The following is a 26,354-nucleotide window of genomic DNA, read 5'->3' as shown; positions in this document are numbered from 1 at the left end:
AGAACTGGAAGTTACCGGGATTGTAAATGAAGTTCATTTCCAAAATCCTAGACATCGATGTTGTTTTGTTTTTAAGGTTGGTTTGAATCATTACCTGAAGCTCAGTTCATTATTCAGCATCTATAGTGAGTCTCTATAAAGCAATCGTTTTGTCAAGTAAAGCTTCAAATGACTTCCTTCAAATCGTACCATCATCTTTTGTGATTTTGAGCCATCGATGCAATCAATAATTTAAGCAAATTGAGGGCACACAATGTCTTTGTGGAACAGAGCTCATTTATTCATACCTTAGAGAAAATCTACACCTAAGATATTCTTCATAACATGATTTTTATAACACATTCAGTCAATCCTTGGGAGGATATACACCTCCTCACAGATATCCTTCCATGTATTAAGTGTGTTTGAGTGGAAATCTCCAAGCTTTATGACGGATGAACATGCTCTCTGGCTTTGATCTCAGACTCTCAGGCGCACATAAGATGCACAGGAAAAAAACATCCTCACACCACAACACAAGGAACCTAAAGGGAAATGAAATGGCCTCTCAACCTGTGCCCACCCCCTACACACATTGGAGAAGCAATTGGCTAACCAACACTTTGGAGACGGATGTAAAGAACCAAGCTCAACAAAAATATTCTCCATTTTTCTGTCAGGGTATCTTGAAATCTTCAGTATAACATCATCAAATGGTTTGGAGCTGGAACAGCCATACCAGTAGGTTGTTTAATTACCCTCTCTAAGAAGAGCATGTGAGGTGTTTATCTGCATTGCTGACATGTATACTATTCGAAGACATTTCCATATATATTAACTGTGTTTACTGCTAGAATAAGAAATGTTTGTGTTCAATTACTCTTTGAACACTGGTTTGTATAAATCACAATTACATTCCTCACTTTACAGAACAGCACATTTTTATTTAAATTATAATTAGGCGTCAAACTGTGAATTAAATTGATGAAATTGTTTCTGCGTTAGTCCAACAAAAAAAACAAAATTGTTTAATAACTGTCTTGAAAAATCCTATCAGACTGCAAACTGCATTAGGCAAACAATGTTTGAAAGTTGCTAATGAATAGAGATTTAATATGACAACGCATAACAAAACACTGACAATACTCCTGATTAGACACATAGCATTTTGTGTCCTCTGCAAAAAGGCAAGGCAACGACATGTGAGAAGCAAGGTTCAAAGCCGAAGCAGATGATAGGGGTGTGTGTGTGCATATGTGTGTGTGTGTTTGCGAGGGAGAATATGCCACCCAACCTCAGACAGCACAGAGATATTCATTACAGTGGTGACTGCTAATCCATATGTTTGTACTGCGAGCGGTTCCCCATCACTCAATTGAGTTTCTCCAGCAAGGTCTGGCTCTGCCTCTGAATGGGAGTTGTCACCAGAGGAGGTGAAATGTGAGGGGGTGAATTTTAGTGCATTTTGTTTGTCGATTTGTACCAGCTCGCACTGACAGCCAAGGTGCTTCCAAATGTCAGCTCGCTACTGCGGTATCAATATGATTAGCTTACCCGCGCCACATCTATTCCTCTAATGTTATTCAAATCAATAGCAGACAGTCCTTGTCCCTGCCTGCTGTCAGCCTTTGCTCAATTTCTATATGTAAAAAGAGAGTGGAGCAGTCTTGTAGAAATGCTGTTAACTGACAAACATTTCCCACACACTTCTCAATGTTGGATTCTTTTAGGGAGGGCTATTATCAGAGTGCCTTTGACTGATTGAAATGGGTTTAGCGTCTCTTTTTTTACACAGAGTAGGTGGAGGAAATTGTTAAGGACTGTTTTTCCAAACAAGATTTTGGTCATGAAAGCAACCACAGATAATCGACTAAGCCTAGGAGCAAGAAACAAGACCAATCAGCGGGCTGTGCTGAGTGGTTAGATAATGATGTTACTCATCGCCCCTAGTTACTTGCAGACCTTGTGAACAACGATAAAATTAGATATTGGAGTAATCAAATATAGCGTGATTGTGCTTCTGCATGGCCTATATTTGACTCAGAAGTAGTTTGGGACATTTTTGCCCAACGTTTAAAAACAGGCCCCTTATTATTCCTGTTATAAATCCAGAGACAAACTCCAGTGAAAGCCAGCAGTGAGTGACTTTCAACACTCTGGTGCAGGAGGGGTCATGTAAATGTTTGAGTGAAGAAGAGGTCAAGTCCTTCTTTTGTTCCAGTCTAATGCCAATACATGTTAGCAAAGAGAGGGAACAAACTGAACTAGAGAATGCAATTCCGAAGAAATTGCTAGTGGGAATGCTTTATGCTGAAAATCTGATGCTAAACTTCTATGCTGAAATGTAATGTGTAAGAAGAAAGTGAAGAATTTAGATTGAAATGATACATGAACACTGGGGGCTTGAATGTGTGATGAGAGAAGAAAAGAAAGGGAAAAGGCTTGGAAAAGCAGCAGAATATTTGAACTGCAAACTTCTGAACTAACTTGATGGCAATGATCTGTCGCCATGGCAACCGCATTTGATGACACCCCATAATATGCTTAGATGCGTTGATGGCTGCATCATTACCAAACCTGTGAAGTTTTGGGGCGTTTGGAGCAGTTTCACTGAAGTTATGAGAAAGCCGTGTTTCATGGCGAGCATTGTGTTGCCATGGCAATGGCATTTGAAGAAATCTCAAAACTGTCCCATAGATGTCTTCACAGCTGGACTGTTGGCACACATGTGAAGTTTGAGCACTTTTTGAACATTTTCATAGGAGTTATAGCGACATCATGTTTTATGGCGAGGGATGCGTTTCCATGGAAACGGCATATGGTGAGATCTCATATTTGTCGTAGAGCTGTTGAGGCATGGACCGGTGATATACAAGTGAAGATTGGGGGACGATTGGACCGTGTCGATTGGACTTACAGCGACATCCTGTTTCATGGCGAGAAGTCTGTCGCCATGGCAACGGCATTTGATGACACCCCATAATACGCTTAGATGCGTTGATGGCTGCATCGTTACCAAACCTGTGAAGTTCTGGGCTGTTTGGAGTATTTTCACTGAAATTATGAGAAAACCGTGTTTCAAGGCGAGCAATGTGTTGCCATGGCAACGACATTTGAAGAAATCTCAAAGATGTCTTCACGCTGGACTGTTGAAGTCTGCTGCTCTGAGCATGTCAGTTGGAGTGATGACATCATCGTGTTCCATTACACAGGTGTTTATATTTGAGCTAACGAGGTGTGCAGAGATCACAGGTTTTCATTGTTCTGAATGAGAGATAAACTTCTTACATGTGAACGTTTTGTGGAAGAACCGTAACAGATATCTGTGAAATTTCAAAACGTGAAGCATGTCAAGGAAGTTGAGTATCTGAAGTGTAATTTGTGTACTTTCGGGTTAATAATGTGGCCTTTTTGGCAGTGTAACTAAAGGTGTGCGGCTACTGCCGTGAGGAAATATCTGCCTGAAATTACAATGGGCTTTAATGGAGGCATGTTGAAAGTTTTTGTCACTTCATGCCCTCAAGAGGCATTTTGTTTAATTATTTTTGCTTAATTATTTGTCATTTTTCAAGCTACGAGATGTTTTCTTACGTTTGTCATGATAAATTATGTCTCAGGAATGTAGGGTTTGGGAATTATGGCAGTTTAAAAAAAATATATGAAGGCAAATTTCAAGATTTTCTACCCTCTAGCTGTGACATCACGCACTCTAGTTAATGTTAAAATCTGAAGAAAACTTCTATAACAAGGTCTGAACAATATTTAATATCTCTAAAAGTAAGAATCAGATTTAAAAGTTGTTTTACACGAATAATGTCAGAAAGATGTGTAACATTTTAAATGATGTTTCTGAGTGAAAGTATGAATGAACAGTTAGCAGTTGAAGTCTCATGAAGATTAGTTGAAGTCTGAAGATTTCCTCCATTGACTTCAATGTTAAAAATGTGATGAATTATGGGATGTATCTCTGGAATTATGAAAGTTATGAATGAGAAAAGTAATAGCCATCGATTCCCGACCGAGCTGAACGTTTTGATGTTTGAACGGAGATTCTGCGATGTTCAATGTGGGAGGAGAAGAGGGCCAAAATACCGGCGGAATAATAATAAACTTTTCGTGCGTAGAATAACAGATATTTGAGTTGGAATGCTGTTAACAGTATTCCAACTCAAATATGTGTTAGAGGTCAGTTTGTCATTTTTATAGATACACAGAGCGAGTGAAGCAAAGCCACTCAATGGCGGTGTGTGGAGGATCTTTAGCCTCATTCACAGTGAAGTGAGTCCTGTCCCACATGGACCAGGTGGCCGGACCTGCTGTCCCTCCACGACAGCCGAGAAAACGGCTTTCAGATACATCTCCCTCCACAATGCTGAGCCCAATCATCTGAAATACGCCAAAAGCATACATGACAAAGCTGCAAGCCACCCGGCAATTAGCTAATTGAAAATGATCACAGGCCGGTGAAAGACAAAGTGAGCTTTTCAATACCCTTTTGACACACATGGCTGCACATGCACATTCTCAATTGCAATTTTTTTTGCAGATACAGGAGCTAACTCTGAGTCTTCAGTTTTTAATTAGACGGTGGACAAAGCCTTTGATCTGACCTCTCTGACGCTCCCTCCTTGTTAATCAGTGTGATCCTACAAGCCTCTCAGGCTCGTGCTGGATGTTAGCGGCAGCCTGACAGTGTGCCCTCTCTCTTGCTCTGCCAGGTGAAGTGTGACCAGTACTGGCCGTCGCGAGGAACAGAGACCTATGGAATGATCCAGGTCACCATGCTGGACACCGTGGAGCTGGCTACTTACAGCGTCCGCACTTTCGCCCTCTACAAGGTACAGAATCTGCACCTAACCATATAGAGAGACATGCTTATTAAGGACGTGTTTCCCAGCAGGTAACTGCAGTACCTCATTACTGGGGTCACATTTTAAAAATGTAATTTCATATTTTTCTGAAGACAGATAAAGGCGTATTACCACTGGAATCATTTTTTCACTGCCGTAATTGGTTTCTAACATCCGAGATTGCTCTCTTGTTCTCTAAAAGACCATCAAATATTTCAGTTTTTCACTTTGATTCATATACTTTAGTGCCATGATGATGTGACTGATGTGTCCTTTATTTCTCCTCTTGCCGTTCTCTTTCCATTACTTTTTTAATTTCGAACATTATTATAATTCCTAATTAAATGCAAGTCTCCAACTGGAGCGGCTTCTATCAGGAATGGTGACGATGCCAAGAAACCGTTTTCCGAGAAACTGCTGAGTTCAATTCCAAAATGATACACTTTATCTGCACCTACACTCGCAGGATGATCACAGCCATGAAGCAGAGCACATTATGTGCTGCTATCAAAGTAATGAGTTAACTCGAGACATTTGCTCAAAATGGCTTCATTTCTGATTAAATCCCTCATGCTTTTCAGTTCTCAACTGCAGAATTGTGACTACCTCTTAACACAACAGTCTGACCTTAACTTTCTAAAAGCATGTTTTTCCCCTAGCATGACCCGTTTAAAAAAAAAAGCCAATAACAATTTATTTGTTAACTCACTTAGCGCACAAAAACACCTTTCTTATTTTCTGACTCCTCCGATTCTCCTGCAGAACGGCTCCAGTGAGAAGAGAGAGCTGAGACAGTTCCAGTTCATGGCCTGGCCGGACCACGGGGTGCCCGAGTACCCCACCCCTATCCTGGCCTTCCTACGGCGGGTAAAGGCCTGCAATCCTCCAGATGCAGGCCCCATGGTGGTCCACTGCAGGTGGGTGCAGACTGTGCTCAGTATGCGTGCAAACAGCAAATTAACTGCCAATTACCACCACATGTATACATATTGTGCATGGCTTGTTTTCTTCATGGATCTAAAGGATTAAAGACAGGGTTGTGTCCTCAAAATATCCGTGCCAACACAGCGTAAAGGGCAACACATGCAGGTGTTGAAATCCTGTTTTTGGGTTCAACACTTTTTTCCTTCCCCATGAATTTGGCTCAATATGTTGTTGTTGTTGTTGTCTATGTTCCAGCCTGTCCTTAAGCCATTACATGCACACACTTTGTGCACAATCTGCGGCAACAATTTAATTATAGTCCAGCTCTCATGCTAGAGGGTGTAAATCAACTAATCTTGATTGCAAAATGTCCAGTTTTCAGCTGTCAAGCAGAGAGCGGGTCTCAAAATACATACCTTACATAACATATTCTTAATGCGGCTTGACTCGATTTTTTGATCTGCATATATTTGTTATACATTTAGATAAGTATTGATACAAATATGTAACCTCATTAAATGTGAAGTTGCATTTTGATACCAACATTTCACAACAAGGATATACACAGCAAATGAGAAGGTTAGAGAAATGTAGTTCTTAAAATAAAACAGACACCTTCGGATACAAACCTGTTTTATCTTAGACGATATATGATTTCATTACTGTTGTGATTGTGTTGTTCTGGTTGACCTCACAACACTGATAACTTTGTGTTAAGTTGTTTTCTCTCTTTCGATGTTACCACTGTGTTTGTGAGAGTCTGTGAAACATAAAGTTATTGACCCTCCTCTCTCTCTCTGCATCAGTGCGGGGGTGGGCAGGACTGGCTGCTTCATCGTGATCGATGCCATGCTGGAGCGCATGAAGCTCGAGAAGTCTGTGGACATCTACGGCCATGTGACGTGCATGCGTGCCCAGAGGAACTACATGGTCCAGACCGAGGACCAGTACATCTTTATCCACGAGGCTCTGCTGGAGGCCGCCACCTGCGGAAACACGGAGGTCCCCGCACGCAACCTGTACGCACACATCCAGAAACTCACCCAGCCCCCGCCCGGCGAGACGGTCACTGCCATGGAGCTGGAGTTCAAGGTGACTGATCAGCACGCACCTCAGACTATTATGTTTTATGTCATTACTTTGACTTTGCAAAAAAAAAAACATTTGAGCCGGTGCTGTAAGTGACTCCTGCAGGTTGTAATGAAGCAATTAACTTGAGAGAAGTCATTTCAGAACAGCTTTCTTTACTTTATAGTGCACTGGATAGTTTTCAGGAATGACATTGCAACACAGTGCAGGAAGTGAGTTTTGTCAACAAAACAGATATTCTCAATCTGTTCTGATCTGGAAGCACTAGACTGTGCTCACACTTACTTTGTCCAAAGTCATGAAGATGGCCTCAGACTGCAGTAGCTCTGACCTTCTGTCCAGGGTGTCGCTGTTGTGCCGGTATTTAAGCATGTTTGAAGTAATTAATTTAGTAAATAAGGCCAATGCACATGAATTTGTCCCATTGACATTGGTGCTGAGGCATCTCAGCAGCTACAGTAGCATCGTTAAATACCAACACACATGTTTCAGGGACAAATGGACCGGAACACACAAACACATCAATACGCCTACATGTGGAGAATTACAAAATGACTGACACTGGCACATACACACAGCTGGTGTTCAAGGTGACTCGCAGTCACACGCACACGCACACCTTCTGTCAATAGCCATCGACTGTGATGTTATTACACACTTTCCTCCCTGCGCCGCTCTGCCATTAGCCCTCTTATGAGCATGATCCATTCTGTTTGAAGTGATAATAGCATCTGCACTCCTGCCAACAATGGAGAATGAAAGAGTGAGAGAATGATTGCGGTGTATTTGGGGGCCACAGCCTCAACACACACACAGTGTGGCCACAACACACACACAAATTCAGCCATGACTGTCCATACACAGTCCTGTGCTGTCCATCTGCGCTCTGTCTGCTGCCAGCACTGAGCTAGTCCCGCCCACAATCCTCCAGGTTCTGGGGCTCTATGAGAGACAACTTCTCGACACTTCATTATACCTACAAGCAGCATTTCTTATTCATCTTGAGATGAATCCTTTAGTCTAAATAGAGACTTGACAGGGAAGCCTTTCAGACTTCCTTGTTTGTTTACTGCAGGTCACAGGTCACTCACTGTTATCCTCCATATCTCTCCCTCTGGTTTATTCCCTCCATTCATTAAACAGAGATTGGCCAACTCCAAAGCCCACACGTCACGCTTCATCAGCGCCAACTTGCCCTGCAACAAGTTCAAGAACCGCCTGGTCAACATCATGCCTTTTGAGTCCACGCGCGTCTGCCTGCAGCCCATCCGTGGCGTCGAGGGCTCCGACTACATCAACGCCAGCTGCATCGACGGCTACAGGTCAGCAAACGCCTTCATCTTCAACATTTAATGCCAATGAGTGAGGTTAAAGTTCGGACTTTGAGCTTTTAAAAGTCCAGGCCGCCTTCTTTTCTTTATTTATCTCATAAACGCATCCCATGAAAAGACTAAAGCCATCCATGCATAAGCACATTTCTCAATACTTCAAACTTTACTACCCAAGCTACACCACATGTGGCTCTTATACCAAAGCCAATGTGTTCTTACCAAAGATGTCAATCTTAAAAAACAGTTCAATTGTACAGTCTTAGGGCTTGGAATTAGCAAATGTTACCAATAGGGGCAATACGTCAATTTATTGTTGATTTGATGATGACATGTGGAATAGCTAGACAACATACGCCTATCCTTTAAGGGTGTTTAAGTTTATTCACACCTTAAGATAAGATTTGTACCTTATTTCTGTTCTCTAATTTAAGGACAAGGGAGCAGGACAGTTGTCCTAAGCTTGCATACGAAGCACAATCTTTTCATGGCACAACAGTAAAATAATATATTACTCATAGTCACTTGAAACAGATAATTAGGATTCCTGTAACTTTTTCAAATGACTTTCTGTCTCTAAAATAAGGCTATATCCCCACAGGATTCCTCTGACATAAAGGTAAACATCCTGAAAATACATTTGAGTCTGAACTTTAACTTAGCAGTACTTGTCTTATTTTAAATCCGATGTCCTGGAGTACAAAGCCAGCACAACATGAATTGCATCAGTGTCATAGTATCTCGGGACGGCACTGAATGTGTCTGCAGTTGTTTTCTAGGCATCATAGATTATTACAGGTGTGGAAAACACAGTGGGGATTCGCAGAGGACAGGATGAAAATGTATGGGAGGGGACTGACGACGAGTCCGCAGTGGGCAGTATCCAGTTGCAAGAATTACTCTGAGCCACTACCGCTTCCATATCCAAGCTACTGCGTGTCCTTGTGTGCTCTGTGGGTCCAAATGGCTTCCTAGAGGGGGGAGATGAAAAGGCAGAGAGAAAGACAGAGGCAGAAAGAGGCTGACTCTTCAGTGGTTGAAGTTTACTGCGAGGGGATGGATTTTGCCCGCCTGAAATGCCATTCAATCGATATGGGGTTCTGCTTAGTACCAGGCCATGACAGAGACAACACCCCCCCCCCCGACTCCCCCCTCTTCCTCCAGTCCTGCTGTTAATGAGACGGTGCTCCACAGAGGCAGACCCTCTATTGTTGCTGTGTAAATAGCATAATTGCAGCAAGAGAGTAGTGTAATGAAGTGTGTTTTCCAAACCCCTCCCTTCTGTTTTTCCTCCTCCTTTCTCTTTTTTATATTTGTACCCTTTCTCTATCTCACACTGTTCCCTTCCTTAATCTGTCTCGCACCTCTTTCAGCACCCTTCCTCCTCCCACCCTCTTCTCTCACTCGTCATCTTAATTTTCCGTCCAAACGTCACGGCAGACACTGACATATCCGGGTGGGGACCTGTTGTGTGCACCGACGGCACTGTGTGATTAAGCCACTTTCAAATGCTCGGGCATAAATAAAAACTAAACAGGGGCCTCCAGTGTCCTTCACCTCAGCGTCTTCGAGAAAAGCCAATAATATGCTAAGCTAATGAGAGGCGAAGCATTGATTCCAGCCATGAGCCCGGGATACGCTCCGATGCAGGCTGGAGTTTTAGCATTGTAATGAGGCTGAAATGAAACGCTATGTCCTCGAGCTCTGCAGTCATGTGGGGAGAGAGCTGTGTGGCAGCGCTCATCAGGACTCAGGCAGAGAAGTCACTATTGTGTGATGCGCTTAGAATTGTTTTTGTTTTGGCTAGGGGCTGCATTGTGGGGAGGTTAGAGGGGTCCGCCCTTACAATTTGAAATGAAGCATTCATCGACTTGTTGGCTTTGCTTTCCTTACTCTGCTTCTCCTCCTCTCCTCTGCTCTGCTTCTCCTCTCCTCCTCTCGTCTCCTTTCTCCTCTCCTCCTCTCGTCTCCTCTGCTTCTCCTCCTCTCTCCTCTCCTCCTCCTCTCGTCTCCTCTGCTTCTCCTCCTCTCTCCTCTCCTTCTCGTCTCCTCTCCTCTGCTTCTCTCCTCCCTCGTCTCCTCTGCTTCTCCTCCTCTCCTCTGCTCTGCTTCTCCTCTCCTCCTCTCGTCTCCTTTCTCCTCTCCTCCTCTCGTCTCCTCTGCTTCTCCTCCTCTCTCCTCTCCTCCTCCTCTCGTCTCCTCTGCTTCTCCTCCTCTCTCCACTCCTTCTCGTCTCCTCTCCTCTGCTTCTCCTCCTCCCTCGTCTCCTCTGCTTCTCCTCTCCTCTCTCCTCCTCTCCTGTCCTCCGCTCCTCTCTCCTCTCCATTCCTCTCCTCTTTATTTGTGCGAGCGAGGCCGAGAGCATATTCTAATCTCCCGGTTCCACATTAGAGTCTTGCCTGCAGCAGCTTCATTAGTTGTTCAGCCGTAGCTCAGTGTGTGACTGCGTGCGTGTAGTAGCGTGTCTGAAGATACATGCGAAACTACTGCATGCGTATATATATGCTACACCTGAATGAGACATGTGCTGCAAACATGTGAGGGTGTGCGTGCAGGATCGCTCTGTGTATCGGAGCGATGCTGCCACCTGCTGGCTGCCAGAGAAAGTGCTCAGCTGAAGAGAAGTCACGTAGGACACCAGCACTGCTCTGTGGATGAGCTCATCTCTAGTTTGTGAGCATATCAAGCGCACTCTCACTTTCTGAGCTGCCGTACGGAGAGGAAGGAGGAAGATGTAGACTAGGATCTATACGGGCTTTAATAGATCAATGATGGTGCTATATGCCGAAGATTATTTCTCTGTTCATGGAGGATATTGTCATGTTGGCATTAGGGTAGATTTGAACAGAGGACAATGAACCATGCATACTTATGCAAACAATTGGCAGTTTAATTTGTTCTGAGCAGCACAGGGGGTTTGAATCCCTTTCCTATAATGATGGCACCGAGGTGCCTCGTATATAACTCAAGAGTCCCCTGAATGGTTGGTGTGTCTTGTGGAGTAACCTATACATCTCTTCCCCATCCTTTGAATTTAACTTCAGAATAATTAGTGTCTGAAGGTATTTAAACACTTTATTAGACTCTAGTTTTGTTGCATGTCTTATATCTTTAACAACTGTACTCCTTAATCATTAGATCTGGCATTGGCTTTGTTATGTACTTTTTAACACCGGTTGTAAAATAACCATAAATGTCTTAATACTGTGTTTAATCTCTGCCTGCTCTGTGCTGTTATGTCCACAGACAGCAGAAGGCCTACCTGGCCACCCAGGGCCCCCTGGCAGAGACCACCGAGGACTTCTGGAGGATGCTATGGGAGCACAACTCCACCATCGTGGTCATGCTCACCAAGCTACGGGAGATGGGACGGGTAATGCTCTAACACAGACTGAACAGAAATGCATGCAGCACCTGTAAGGCCAGCGGACCATTTCAGGGAATGATAATAATGTTTATGCGCTCGGTTGGTTCAGCTACTGTGCCACACCGCTCAAATATCAATTCATTCCAACCCTGAACAGCAACTTTGGTTGAGAGTTAACTTCATTATCACCATGAGTGGAATACATCTGGGTTTAAGCTAGCATGACTACAGCAAACATGGTGAAACATTTAATCAGATTTTTTTATATTTACTGTTTTTTATGATTACGGAGTGAATCGGAAACCACTAAACAGCATTTCAACACCCTCTCATTAATTAGCACAGTTTAGGAACTAAAGCTCTCATGCACATCATCGCTGTAGTTAAGAGCACAAACCAATGAATCAGACAATATTTCAAAACCACAGATGAATCTCTTTTTTATTTATTTTTTTGTAAGCAGATACTAATAACATACAGAACACTGTACTACAAATATCCTGCACGAAGCATTCATTATGTAAAAGTATATTTTTTCCTGTGCGTTGGAAAGAGATTCTTCAAATATCAGTGCTCAAAATGTTGCCTTTCTTTTGTAGGAGAAGTGCCATCAGTACTGGCCAGCGGAGCGCTCAGCCAGGTACCAGTACTTTGTGGTGGACCCCATGGCCGAGTACAACATGCCCCAGTACATCCTCAGAGAGTTCAAAGTCACAGATGCCAGGGTATGTTGTGTCCCAATCTCTGGGCTTGCCCGTGTGTGTATTTTATTCTTGTGAGGCTTGGTGTTTCCGAGGAGGAGTGATTGGCATTTTAACACAATACAACCATTCAACTGAAATCTATCTTAATGTTAGGTCGGTAAAAATGCTCACAGTCGCGTGTTAACGGTTAAGAATTATACCGACTGTGATTCAAGGTGGAGATGATCAGAACGTATCGCATGTTATTTCTCCTGACATGCTAACATCAAGTGAATGCACCATCAAACAAGTTTACTGTGTGTGTGTGTGTGTGTGTGTGTGTGTGTGTGTGTGTGTGTGTGTGTGTGTGTGTGTGTGTGTGTGTGTGTGTGTGTGTGTGTGTGTGTGTGTGTGTGTGTGTGTGTGTGTGTGTGTGTGTGTGTGTGTGTGTGTGTGTGTGTGTGTGTGTGTGTGTGTGTGTGTGTGTGTGTGTGTGTGTCGAGATCACTGTGAAAATACATGAAAAGCATAGCCTTCAATCCCCGAGGGCCAGTACAGTGGTTTCAATGGGCTATAAATATACTTTACTGTCATCAGAGGGCCCACAGCACAGCACTCTAATCCCACATCCACTCCTTCTTCCACACACACATATATAAATGTATATATATATACAGTTTGTGCATTAAGAGAGAAAAACATTCAGAAATACATTCCTAAAATACATGAAAGCTTTAATTTCACACATGCTGACATCACAGTGAAATGTGTGACTCCATGTTGCAGTTAAGTGTGTGTCAGTCGTGTACCACAGCCCTGCTGAGTTCCTCTTGTGCCAGGTCCTCAGCTCTACTCGTATTCTTGCAGATGTAAATTAGACGATTAGAAGGCTGCGGTGAAAGCAGCAGGGCTCTGGTAGTCAAGGACATCGAGTGAGGAGCTGTGCTGATGTGGTGTGTGAGCGGCGGCTGCAGAGAGAGATGCGTGAAGCACAAACTGAACCGAGGGTTATTTGCTCAGAGACATTAATAAAAGCATCAAAGAAAGCTCCTTACTTACTCTGTGCTTCGCTGCCCCTCAGGACGGACAGTCCAGAACAATCCGCCAGTTCCAGTTCACTGACTGGCCCGAACAAGGAGTGCCAAAAACTGGAGAAGGCTTCATTGATTTCATTGGACAAGTGCACAAAACCAAGGAACAGTTTGGACAGGACGGACCAATCACTGTACACTGCAGGTGAGGAGGGGAATGTGGATCATATCAATCATATTGTTTATCACAAATCTGTACACATTAAGGAGGGGTGCTATTTCTGAGATTCGAGCATGGTTGTGCAGCAGCAGAATAATTCTCTATAGAGTTTAATATAAATTGTGTTAAGTAAGGGAATTAAGATTTGACGGAGATGTAAACCACATTTCAGAAGTGCTCTCAGCACCTTGATCCTTAACTTTTCTCAAGACCATATTTAGGGTCGGGTGGCGCAGTGGTCTGTGCATCCGATCATCAGATCAAGGGCGAGTGCTGGGGAACTTCAGTTCGAAACCCGCTCCTGCCGCCACTGCGTCAGGCCGTTGTGTCCTTGGGCAAGACACTTCACCCGGATTTGCTCCTGTGGGTATTGTCCACAGTACATGTATAATACTAATGTGTACCTGTAAAAGCGCCTCGATGACCTCGAGGCGTGAAGATGGACGGTGTGGCGCAGTGCGCTGTGCAATGATCATCAGATCAAGGGGTGAAACCCGCCGCTGCTGCGTCTGTAAAGCCGGTGTGTCCTTGGGCAAGACACTTCACCTGAACTTGCTCCTGTGGGTATTGTCCACAGTATCTGACCATTGCATGTATCATATATGTGTAATGTGTGTATATGTAAAGCGCTTTGAGTCATTGATAAAGCGCTATAATAAATGTAAGGAATTATTATTATTATATTTAGTTTATTAGGTACACCTGGCTGAAAGTAATGCAGACTAATGCCTTAGGTTGGTGATAAGTCCTACATTTATAAAGGTTATAATGTGAATTTGTTGTTAGAAATCTTTTGAATATACCCTTAACTGAATGTATTGTCTTAAACTGAAATTGCTGTTTGCGCCAGGAAAGCACTTATAATGGCAAAAGATACATAAAAAGGTTTTATTATTCATGTCACATACTCACAGTTCAGACTCTCCTCTCAGTACACAGCAGACAGGAGTTATAAAGACTCTTTTGTGTGTCCTCAGTGCCGGTGTGGGCAGGACCGGAGTCTTCATCACGCTCAGCATCGTGCTGGAGAGGATGAGGTACGAAGGAGTGGTCGACCTCTTCCAGACGGTGAAGACGCTTCGCACCCAGCGGCCTGCCATGGTGCAGACCGAGGTAAGAACAGATCAGATTTAATATCCCACGGTGACAGCAGGGTGGTATTCCAAAGTCAACATTGAATATGTTTAAAGTGACAACCTGATGTTATCTAGTAAGTGTCCTTTCCTGCCTTACAAATGTTTCTTTAGTAGAGGTTTTAGAGGTGATTCAGAAACCCTCAGTGTCTAACCTTCCTCAAATTAAGAGTCAATAAATAATTTCTTTAATAAATAGGCAAATATTAAAGAAGACAGCAATGATGCCGATTTAAAGAAGTTATCATTGTGTGCCCTTATTGATATCACAGCCAACAAATCCACATTGGCCTGGAGGTCTCTGCAAGAATTCCCCTGATTTCATCAACGTTTTGCGTTAATATACAAATAACATGATCTCAGATGTTGGTTACTGTGACTTAAATGCTGCCTGTAGTGCAAACACTCCAAAGAACTACAGCTATAGTCAACCAGATATAAATATATTTACATATTGTTGGTTCACTTTTATTCTAGAAAACAGAATTACATACGCAGAATGCAATGATCAGTTCCCATAAGTATTGGTAAGAGCAGAGAACATGACCAGATTCTTCTTGTACATTTCCCTCCAAAAATGTATAGAAATGTTTATTAGACGGATGAAAAAAAAACTCCCATCAAAAGACTTTTAACAGAAAAAACTTAAAAACCCCAAAAGAGCAACGGACCATCTCTCTTCTAGGACGGAGAGAAATTCAGTAGATGTCGTGTGTATGCAGCTGGATAGTGAAATGACAGGTTTGATATGTGATATTCCAGACATGCTTGCAACCTTTTTAACAAGTCTTCTTCTTCTTCCTCCTCTTCCTCTCCCCAGGACCAGTACCAGCTGTGCTACAGGGCAGCGTTGGAGTACCTGGGCAGCTTTGACCACTATGCAACATAACCACTCCCAGCGAGCAGCCTCCCTGGTCAGACCTCTCAGGAGTGTGCCAAGTGTCCCATCTCAGCCACCATACACCCACCTGACCCCCCTAAGCCCCGCCCCCTCACCGCTACTGCAGGGGAGGAGAAAGGGAAGCGCTTGCAAACCCGGCGACGGGTTTATCCAATCACAGAGATCCATGCCGACTTTACCAACCACATGAGATTTTTGCTTTAAAATAATAACAGAAACATTACAATGACTATGACAAACGTGACAACTCGTGTACAGAAGCGACAGCTCTGCTCTGTCCAAGCCAAACCTCCCTGATTGTCAAAGGCTACTGGTAGCACTAAGAGAGCCCTCTCTCTGTTCTTTTTATGTTCATTTTACTGTCAATATTGTGATTCATTTTGTCAAATGTTATTGTTTAGCATATTTGTTGTTTTTAATAATCATTTTAACATCAGACATTATTTCTGTCTTAAACAGCCCAGCCTGGGGCAAGCATTATTATCATAATCGGTACTTTTTGGGGTTTTTACTGTTATTTTAGGGTACTTTAGCACAAGGGACATGTATTTTTAACACGTTCCTAGATACTAATACAGGAGGACCCCTGTTCTCTGAGCTGCTGTCAGATTTCTTTTATCACATGACTTTATTGTTTTATCCATTATGTGTCATAACCGTTATGTTTGGTCTTACTCAGTTCAATAACTCCAAAAAAAAATTGCCTTGTCACTTGCCATTTTGGATAAAAAAAGTCAACTTTAAGAAAACTGATTTAAGAGCACACACTCGCTAAAGTTTGGCCTGTAAACATGGTAGCTACTTAAAAAACAAGCAATGAATTAGCTAACGAGACACTAAATCAGAAGTGTACAGAAATGGAAAGCACATTATTTCTACGTGTTTTTTTGTTTGTTATGTTTCATCAGAAGCCTATGGCATTGAGGCCTTCATGCTCCACAGCGGAGAATTACCTGAGGAAAACAGACTTTTGTACCCAACGGGTAGTTGACCGAAAAATAAACTCCCTGATCGCTGAATAAAGTTGCTCTTCAAGTCCCTCCCGTCTCCTCGCTGCCCGTTGGTCAGTTTTCTGGAGGCGAGCGGCTGAGAGGAGCGAGAGCGGCTCACATGGAGGAGCATCAAGCTGTACAGAATCAACCATTCCTACCAGAGGGGAAAGAGACTCGGCCCTTTGGACTGAAACCTGATATTATTTTATACTGAAATAGAACTATAAATATATATATAATTATGATTATGATTGATTATATATATGTACAATTACACATAGATATATACACAGCTTCAATGGTATATTGTTAAAAAGGATACATTCTGCTGATCTACCAACCCTAGAGACAGAGCAGAGAGCCTGCTGTCCTAGAGTGTATTAATGGAAACACCGTTGTATCTACTGTACTACCATAGTAACTTTGACAGCTGGTTGTCCGTCTGAATGAGGGAAAACAGCACAACCCCCCACCCATCAAGATGGACCACTCCTCACCCAATCGCACCACTCAAGCACACATCTTCTCCCACACGAGCCACAGGAGGGAGCGTCTGAAGAGGCCTAAACGTTGTGGTGGCGGTGGGGGGGGCGGCGGTGGGAGGGAGGGAGGGGGGACTTGAAAACGCTGGCGCAAAAGCTGAAATGTTCATTTTTACCTTGTGAATGCTTAGTGCTGTAGGGGTTCGATCTGTTGTACACACAGTCTGTTTTCTATTTGTGGATAAAGAACTGGAATTTAAAAAGAAACTGTTGATGAAAATGAAAAAACATTGATGTTAATAAAGTTAAATAATTGGGTTTTTGTACAAATCTTGGCTTGTGACGCCTCGTTTCTTGACCCTGTTTTTAACTAAATGCGAAAGTCTTAAAGGGGCTCTATTGTGCTCAATTTAAGGCTCATAGTTGTATGTTGTGTCTCTCCTGTGACATGTCTCCATGCTTTAATGTTCAAAAAGCTCTTTATTTCTCTCATACTGCCTGTGCTGCAGCACCTCTTTTCACCCTCTGTCTGAAACCAGAACCCAGTCTGCTCTGATTGCTTAGCTGGTCAGCTCTGTGGTGATTGGTCAACCGCTTAGAGATGTCCCGCCCCTTAGCCTATCACATACAATGTGTTGGAGAGCTATCCAATAGAAGCGTGAGTGTTACATAGTGATGTCACCATGTTTTGAAAGTAAAAAAGGAGTCAAATGGAGGTGTTCCAGGCAGTGGGGAGGGAACACGGGGATTTAAGTCTATGAAGACCATTTAAAAATGCAACGATATAAACACACTATAGGAAAGGGAAAATCCCCAAAACCATAATTGGGCCTCTTTAACTGATAAATCCTTCACTGTCTTCTGTTTCAAGGCATTCATTATTTTATTAATGCAACATTACATGCATATGTGTGTGTGTGTTTGTATTTGTTTGCAGGGGTGTATCTAGGAGTTGTCCTTTTTCGAAAGGCCCCCAGCAACCAACTGTCACGGAGAATGAAGTCATCATCACTTATCGTTAGGTAATTTAAGGTTTAATATGTTTTGTATTTGTGCTCTTCAAATTGGTTTGAAAGAGGCGGGTCTCTGTTGGAGAATGATGATGTCACAGTGTTCTGTGGTCCAATCAGAAGATAACATTAAGAAAATCAGAATGTATTGATTTAAGGTCATTTGCTTTATGTTGCCATGGAGACACCTGCAGTCTTGATGGAGGATGTGACTGAGACTGTACTAAATCATTATTTACTAAATAGTCCACCATATATATGTGTCTCAATTCTTATTGTGAGATGTATCCACTGTATATATGTATATATATATATGTATTCCACACAGTGCCCTGACAGAAAAAAGCAATGGGCAGTAATATCCACTGCTAAAAAAAAATCTACATTGCAATCTCATTTTCTAGATTCAATAATTACAGTCAAGCAATTTAAAAGTGATTGAGGAAATGAGGGGGATTAAAAAGTGTATTCTATCAGTTGATTGCTCACTAAAGAGTTAAACACTGTATTAGTGTTTGATATATTATATAATTTAGTGAGTAGGTGAGGAGAGTTTTTAAGGACCCTTTAGAGTATTTAGTTAATCAAATCCCACACCCACACAGTCCTGAAGATGCAGATGTCTTAAGTTCTCATCAAATACAATTTAAAGATGATTTTCACTCATTTTAATGTATAGAGAACCAAGAGTGTTCTTTCTACATGTGTCTTATGTCCATGTGTGCCTACAGTCTGTTAAATCAGTGTCATTATGAGCGGGAAATAAAAGCAGACAGCTTTGGGTCGCATGTTTATCCTGTGTGTGATGATCGTAACATATGGAGAGGATGCTAATTAAAACATGGCAGCTAAGGTAACAGATGGATTTGTTGTTGCATCAACACGCTGAAGAGAATAAATGATTTCAAGACAAAAGCAAACACAGGATATAAAGCTGGATTTAAGGGATGATTACTGTGGTTGTTTTGTTCTTTACTGCTGCGGGAATCCAGCAATAATATCATCTTTTATTTGTGTTGTATTGTGCTCTTAGCTCTGAATAGTGTTGCAGAAATGCACGCCTTAACGATGTTGTTGCTCATGTGTGTTGTGATATGAACACTGATACATTGCTGGAGTAGACTTTCACTTCACTTATAAGGTTCTTATGATTATGTTAGCTAACAATATGTTGACAGTTTCTCGTTTTTTCAGCATTTATTGAACTTTTGTTTGAGTGCTAGTTGTTGATAGTAGAGGTGATATTGTGGAATGTGGAATTTAGCATTTTACAAAATGTTGTTTTGGATCCCAACTGACCAACTGACAACTGTGTCCAGGTGCATTTTTTCATTACTCAGGAGCATTGACTGTACCTAGCTGCTTTTCCCTAATACCCATCTTTACTTTACCAATAAACCGCACAGCTCAGCGACCTGTTATCACTGTCCTTTGGAGATACAATGAGTAATCCGATTGGGTAAGCAAATTAGAAAACATATGGTTGACTAATCTACATTGCAGTATATCAAGATGCTGATTCTTGTTTTTGTGTAGAGATGATGCCCAATCTGCCCGGGATGAAGAAGACTGTGACGGTGAGTTGCTCTGCTTGAAGATTAAGGCCCAGTTGGAGGATTTGTTCACCGACAGCCACCTGGCCGAGGACGGCTTCCTGCTGAAACATGTGCAGAAGAACAAGCAGGGCTTCGTCAGCCTCAAGCTCCTCACTTGTCTGAAAAAGGTACAATCATGTTAGTTAATTGCAAGGTTTCAGTTGCTTTCTGCTATGTTTACAGTCCAGTAAAAAAGCAAACAAACCTGAGGTTGCTGTTGTTTGTTGCAGATAAAGGTCCTGACCACAAACTGGTACATGACTCTGGCAGGAGCAGAGTACTCCGAGCTCCTGGAGGTGAACGATGAAGGCACCAAAGTGAGGCGGATGGAACCGCTTCCCAAGAGGCTGCTGTGTTCCCCCACCAGCAAGCTGCTCCTCGCCTGGAACTCTTCTGTGGAGAATTCAACCGGAGACAATGGATCATCCCGAGGCCTGGAGCAGGCTTTCCTCTCAAAGAGCATCCTCCAGAAGTTCAGCGCCCATGGCGGCATTATTTCATCCTGGATCCTGCATGCTGGCGAGGAGCTTCCCAAGGAGCTGCAGTGCTACGCCAAGCGCCACAAAGAGCTCGGCCAACAACTGTGTGTAGTGGTGAAGTTTAATCATTTGGAGGAAGTTCGTAAGACCTACAGCGCCCTGAAAGCAGAGGAGGAGAAGTCTGGCGGTGACGGCATACACGTGGTGCCTTTGGGATTCCAGTCGATGCACCACATCAACAGGGGGGAATCATCAGAGGGAACCAACAAGGTCAGACCTGAGGACACACCTTCCCAGGAACATCCTCATCAAACCCCAGAGGATTCAGTCAAGGATGACAAAACATCTCAGCCCCAGAAGTCTGTGGAAAACTCTGTGCAAAGAACCTTGGAGCAGATCTCCAGCAACTGGAACAGCAAGTCCCTCTCCGGTCTGAATCCGAGGCACAGCAAGAGGAACTGGTGCTCTGGAGACGGTGACGCAGAGAGCTCTCAGAGCCCCTGGGTGCTGAGGCGCAAATTTGCAGCCAGTGTATTAAACCCCAAGGTGGCGCTGCACATGAACGCGCACTGCCTGATGCAGACGGTGGTCCGTCAGCCCCTCGGCCCCGACAGCACCAAGGGCTTTCAGAGCAGAAGGAGGCCGCGGCAGCAGGGGGAGCGCAAACTCTCTCTGGGAAGCAGAAAGACCACCTGTGCAGATTAACAGTTGCAGAACAATGCAGCATCAACACGCTCCGACATTTTATAAGCTGATGAAATAAATAAATCTTTGTTGTATTAAACTGAAAAGGCTATTTACTTTTTGATGTCTCTCCTGGTGAGGGACTGTTTATTCTGTGTTGCATGTAGTTGTAATCCACTGACAGATGAGGGCAGCATTAAGCTGTGTTCACAGCTGTGTTATTTGAAACACTCACCCTTGTCATGTAGGAAGTACATGCACTGTACATGCACTGCAAGGACTGTAAATAGACTACAACACATTTTAGCTGAAGGTACAAATTGTTGCACAAACGGAGGTGTTTAAGCGCTGAGGAAAAGTGTCTGAGAGTTCACACACACTGATTTCTTTAATCACCTCTGGCGTCTGCACTGCTGGGGCCTCAGCTGGTCACATCTGCAAATTGCAGTGTATATTTGTTCTTGGGTCAGGCTGGACTTACCTTGTTGCCACTTTCTCAAGGAGAAAAAAGCCTTCATTGTCCCATTGCATCTTTGTCACAAATGCCTGTTTAGATTATGGTTCTCTAAAAAGTAGTTTTCCTTTCTGTGAGATGACATTTGGCTAACGGCTACTTGTCCAATCCTCAAACCACATCTTGCGCAAGACGAGCGGAGTAGCAACATTTGAGCCTTATTTCCAGCCTTTCTAATGACACCTCGACAGGAATGGTGTGTTTATAGTGTTACTGATTGAGGGCTTCCTTAAAATCTTGCCCAAACCTAAACAAAATGTGTTTCTTCACTCATCCACAGCCAGTGGAAAAGATTCAATCCGGTGTGTATGGGATTCTATCACGTTCAAATTGGAAACATACTCTGCTGTATTTCTTCTTTTTGTTTATAGTGAACGTCAGACTGTCTTCATGACTAATGTAATCTAAGCTGTTGAGTGAGACATTGCATTGTATACAGATCAAGTGTAGCCCTCCTATTGTCTCTGACTCCATTTAGCAATTAACAGCTGTTGGACTTTTATTGTAGCGAAGGCTGGTCTAAGAAAACTTTACACATCTGTGAACAATATGTATAGAGAAGAAATGTTCCTGCCCCATGTCAGGAAATATTTCTGTGCTGATAGTTCCTGTTCAAGGCTACGAAAGCACGATATCCCCTGCTAACAGCGAGTCATTATGCTTTTATGTGGGCTCCTACCGCCAATAATGATGAATGTCAAACAAGTTCTACGTCATAATTCTCTTGTTTTTCGAGGGGAGGGTCGTCATGATTTTGCACCTGCTGACTAAAATACTCTTGCGGTGAAGAAGAGCACAAATATTATTTTGATTTGTTGGGCGCTGAAAGGGCTAAGTGGAAAGTTTTGGTTGGCTTCGCCTCAAACTTGAAATGAAATGTACACTTGAGATAACAATCTAAGAAATGATCCATCAATACTCACATGTTGGTATGAGACAAAGCTCAGATAAATAACTTTTGTTCTCAGTCCACACTGAGGGGTTTACAGTCTGAGAAAGTTAGCTCTTGGCCACATCTCTCCCTCTTTAGTGGATCTTTGCATAGCGTGATTTGTGTATAATTTGGCCCGAGGATATCAGAATGACTCATAGCGTGAGAATGAGATGTTTGTGAGCAAATAATACGTTTCCTGTTGTGACTCTAGCGGCAATAGCTGCTGTATTTCAATATCTTTGGCTGTGGCCCCAATTGTGAAACCATCCAATCTGGTTAGATCAACAATGTACCTGTACAGTTATTGACTGCTTTATTCTACCAAACAGCATATTTAAGACTCTAGGTCGCCTCCCTAGTTCCTACCTCATGAAGGGCTTCACTTGTCTCAAAAATGATTGGCCTTTGTTTACATACGACTGACCCCACACACCTGACGCATTTCCCCCCTGGATGGGGAGTTTATTTAGATTGCAGTCTGGAGTGCCTGATACCTTCAAAAGCACAACCATCTGCTCCTCATTTGCCGCCCAAGGCTAAAAAACAGTTTCGTATTGGAGGCGACGTGAACCTGAGATTTTCAACAACAACACCCTGGGTTTTATCTCAAGCCAACCGTGGATTGAATCATCATGAAATACCTCCACTGTGATAATTCCATTTAACTGGCGTTAGTGTTGTCTTAGCAGCATTTAAACCAATTGTGCACTTTCTTAATTCCCTCTGAAAGATTGGAAAACACTTGCTTCTGCAGACCCTTCTGATCTCAATTGAGGCGACTACCAATCTCCCACTTAAGATGGCAGACTCTTTTGCGGCAGAAGGTAAATGTAAGCCCTTGCTCAGGCCAAAGCATCCTTTAGTGCTCCTGGAGCTAGAGCCAGGGAGATTATCATGTCAGGAGTAATCCGACTCGGCCCACAAGCACAACTATGGAGGAGGAGGAGGAGGAGCAACAGTTGAGGGGGGGAGGCAGGAGGCAGAGGCATCAGAGAAGCTCTCTGCTCCACTTACGGTAACCACGCTCTCCCTCCTCAACCTAACCCATCTTCTCCACCCGCAGAGTTTCCCTCCCTGGAGCTGAAGAGAAGACCTGCTGCAGGCATAGGGGTAAGGACATGTGCATTATCTTTCCGATTGCTGTTGTTTGGAGATAAAATGATCAGGGTTATTGAAGTAGGAGTTTCACAACAGATGGGAAAGAAGTTAAGGCATCTGTAAAATCTCTTCATGACATGACACTGTGTTGCTCTGTCTTTTTTCAGGTTCAGGGTTGTGCAAAAAGGAGGATCAGATGATCTTCGTGAAGAGACATGGTAACAGAAGTTCTCTGAAGTGAACCAGATGGCAAGTCGGGGACTCCTCCGAAGACCCAACTCTCCTTTTCTGTGAATGAAACATCCTGAGTGCCATGAGGCGCATGATTACACTCAGAGGAATGTCGAGCTTGATCTTAAAGATTTCGAATGAAATGCAGATATGATAAAAGAATAATACAATCTGGACCTGAATCAAGCCCGGACACCTCCCTACTAGCAGGCTCAGGGAGCTGGGATGATTTTCTGGGGAACGAGCAGGAGTGCAGCTCCTCGCCTGTGAGGATGATGGATTTACCCAGCCAACACTTGCCTGTGGAGGTCAGCTGAAGACGACGCCACGCAGCTAAATCTGGATTAGCCGGCCGAACGGTAAGGACACCACATCTTCTTTTGTTGGTTTAAGCCGGCAGATTACGGGGAAGGCGTTAGAAGCCGCTGGCAGAGATGCCTCACCAGGCGCTTGAGTGGCAGAAAACACACGTTGGATTATCTGTATCAACAAGCGGGCCTTCACTGGAAATGCTTGTCAATAGAGCAGAGCTGCCTGTCACGAAATGTTTGCAGAGCATTAACCATTGATTACAAAGGGGCAAGTTGGAAAAGTCAAATAAATAATTCTCCTCAGTTTCTGCAGAATTTGAACAACCTCTTACCACGCAGACAAGTTTGTTTTTGTCAGGGAGAAATATTTAATTGTTCTGTTACTCATCAGTGTGGTGGTTCACCTCATTATCACGCATCATTGCTTCTTTAAGACTCTCTGACTTTCCCTTCTCAAAAAGAGCAGCTCTACTTTGAAAGCTTATGAAATAGTGATTTCAGATAATTATTATTTTCTGCCTTCATCATTTTGGAGATTGGCATTTTTGGCATAGCTGCGCCTTTACCTGTTTCAATAATTAAGCGGAGCAGGATCAAATTGCTGTACCTGTCATCTAAAGATATAATGAAGGATACTCTGAGAGAGGCTAACTTGATATACTCACTTTGGGCATTTTACTGAAGTGATGATCCCCTTCTCACTAAGCCCATATCATACTTAGAGATTATACTGTATCCAGCGGAGCCCCAAGAGGCCGGATAGAGGTTAAGCCTGAAGTCAATTGAGCCTTTGGACTGTCATAACCTGCCAGAGCTGGTCATAACTGGAAGAAACTGAAGAGAAAGCTAAACTCCTGCACCACTCCTCTGCATTTCTCTTTGAGATCCTTGCCAAAATGTATATTGTGCATCCAAATAATTAGTACGATAGCTCTGTGAAGAGAGCACAAGCTTATAAACACGTAAAATGTCCTCATATTTCAGATGTTTGTACTTGCTTGTGCTTGCTCGCGTTGGTCATATTTGAAAGTAGCATTCAGTGTGTGCCAGAGTGCAGTCAGCCTTTTGTAACTGCAACATCAACATGTTTAACGTGGATTTAGAGGCGATGTTGGTGTGTTAAAAGGGATCTGACATAGACAGATTAGCAGCCAGAAGAGCAGTTTATGGACTCTTCTTTAGAAAGTAGCCCAGAACAATCATCAATCTTACTACCAGCTCACTGCAAGATGATGAGGCAAGGTGAGGTTTTCCTGCCCAGCCTCATGTCATCTCTTTGTCTGTTGGAAAGCTATTTAAATGCAGGTCTATACCTTGACTCATCTCTTCCAGCAATAGGGTAGACAAATCGGGACTGAGGTCAAATGTGCACCTATAAGTGTTCCTTCTCCCGCGCCTCATTAACGCCGCCCTCACAGCTTTGAGTTGTGAGATTTCGTGCTAGGCTGTTAGATTACCGGATTAATCCTTATAAATCTTTGTGATGTTAACCATGCAATATTTTAAACAGCTCACCTCCACCAAGGATGCAGGAAACCTCTTTAGTATTTTACAGAATGCGTGTTAAAGTTATAACATTTTTGTCTTGAATCCCGCACACATGGTTTCCCCTTCTTTCTCCTCGATAATGAACGGCAGCTTTCGCACTAACAGGGGACAGCCTTGTTTTAATTATCCTTTTGGTTACTGAGTGACAGAACGCAAGCCAACCATAGCAGTTGCCCAGCAAAATGACAGCGCAGTCAAACCTAAGCCTTTTTCAGTTGCATTAGAACCGAGGCTGGATTTAGCACAGCCAATCCTGGCTCAGAACATCCACTTTATTTCACAGCCTCTGTGGTGCCAACACGACGGATCCAACTAACCAAACTCCTTACTTTTCCTCTTCATTATTCTGATTGAACGCAGGTTTTAGAAGTAGAAGCAGTGCCTGCTGGTGCTTTTTCAGTAGGCAGTGCATGCTGGCATAACCCCTGAGTTCGAGGTGTCTGGCGGATTAAAACAGACACACACACACACACACTTACAGTAAGGCCAATGCTCCGCCACCAGCACTGCAGCCAGGTGTTAACCCACGTGACTGCAGATAAAGCCGGCAGGCATTAGTGCTAATCCCGCCCTGATCTTTGGAATATGTCCCTATTACCTCCACAAGCACTCTCTAGCTGTCCCCAGGCCTCCTGATGCTCACTTAAGAGGGACAATACAAGACAAGGCCTCTCTAGGACTCTCTAAAGCACGTTGTTTCCTTGGAACAACACAGTAGGTGCCTTCCTGCTATTTGCTATGCTCCTCTGTTATCTTTTTAGTACAGGTATTTTCGGGGTGTGTTCAAAGTAGCACAGAGACAGCCGGTCACATGGGTGGAACTGAGCTGACACACAGCGTGGTAACAATGTTCTGTAGGCAGAGGCCTCGGGTTGAGAGTTGCCAAACACACGAGGGTTAGACCTGTGGACATTTGTAGATATGAAAAAGCGGCAGTGTTATGTAAACTGGATTATCTAGTGTTATGTGAT

At 43.3% G+C, this 26,354-nt stretch overlaps 2 protein-coding genes across 29 annotated transcripts in view; both read left to right on the top strand.

Moving 5' to 3' along the window:
• The window catches only part of LOC117541926 (receptor-type tyrosine-protein phosphatase F), a 173,924-nt gene extending 156,614 nt beyond the window's left edge, over positions 1–17,310 (top strand). For all 28 annotated transcript variants that reach the window (XM_034209273.1, XM_034209465.1, XM_034209429.1 and 25 more), the window contains 9 exons: positions 4,698–4,817; positions 5,592–5,746; positions 6,560–6,845; positions 7,986–8,164; positions 11,417–11,543; positions 12,137–12,262; positions 13,302–13,456; positions 14,449–14,584; positions 15,425–17,310. In XM_034209273.1, the coding sequence (XP_034065164.1) occupies positions 4,698–4,817; positions 5,592–5,746; positions 6,560–6,845; positions 7,986–8,164; positions 11,417–11,543; positions 12,137–12,262; positions 13,302–13,456; positions 14,449–14,584; positions 15,425–15,493 (1,353 nt within the window). In that variant the 3' untranslated portion in view covers positions 15,494–17,310. The remainder of the gene's footprint in view (positions 1–4,697; positions 4,818–5,591; positions 5,747–6,559; positions 6,846–7,985; positions 8,165–11,416; positions 11,544–12,136; positions 12,263–13,301; positions 13,457–14,448; positions 14,585–15,424) is intronic.
• Positions 17,311–19,431: 2,121 nt separating this feature from the next.
• Positions 19,432–20,768, top strand: larp6b (La ribonucleoprotein 6, translational regulator b). Its single transcript, XM_034208891.1, has 3 exons — positions 19,432–19,448; positions 19,526–19,712; positions 19,815–20,768. The coding sequence occupies exons 1-3, from the start codon at positions 19,432–19,434 to the stop codon at positions 20,766–20,768; spliced, it is 1,158 nt and encodes a 385-aa protein (XP_034064782.1).
• Positions 20,769–26,354: the final 5,586 nt, after the last annotated feature.

The sequence above is a fragment of the Gymnodraco acuticeps genome, unplaced genomic scaffold (assembly GCF_902827175.1).
Source record: "Gymnodraco acuticeps unplaced genomic scaffold, fGymAcu1.1, whole genome shotgun sequence".
NCBI lineage: Eukaryota > Metazoa > Chordata > Actinopteri > Perciformes > Bathydraconidae > Gymnodraco > Gymnodraco acuticeps.
This window is presented reverse-complemented; position numbering and strand designations above follow the sequence as displayed.

Coding starts and splice junctions, on each gene's coding strand:
- larp6b (XM_034208891.1), top strand. Junction 19,713..19,814: donor TCCTCACTTGTCTGAAAAAG/GTACAATCATGT, acceptor TGTTTGTTGCAG/ATAAAGGTCCTGACCACAAA.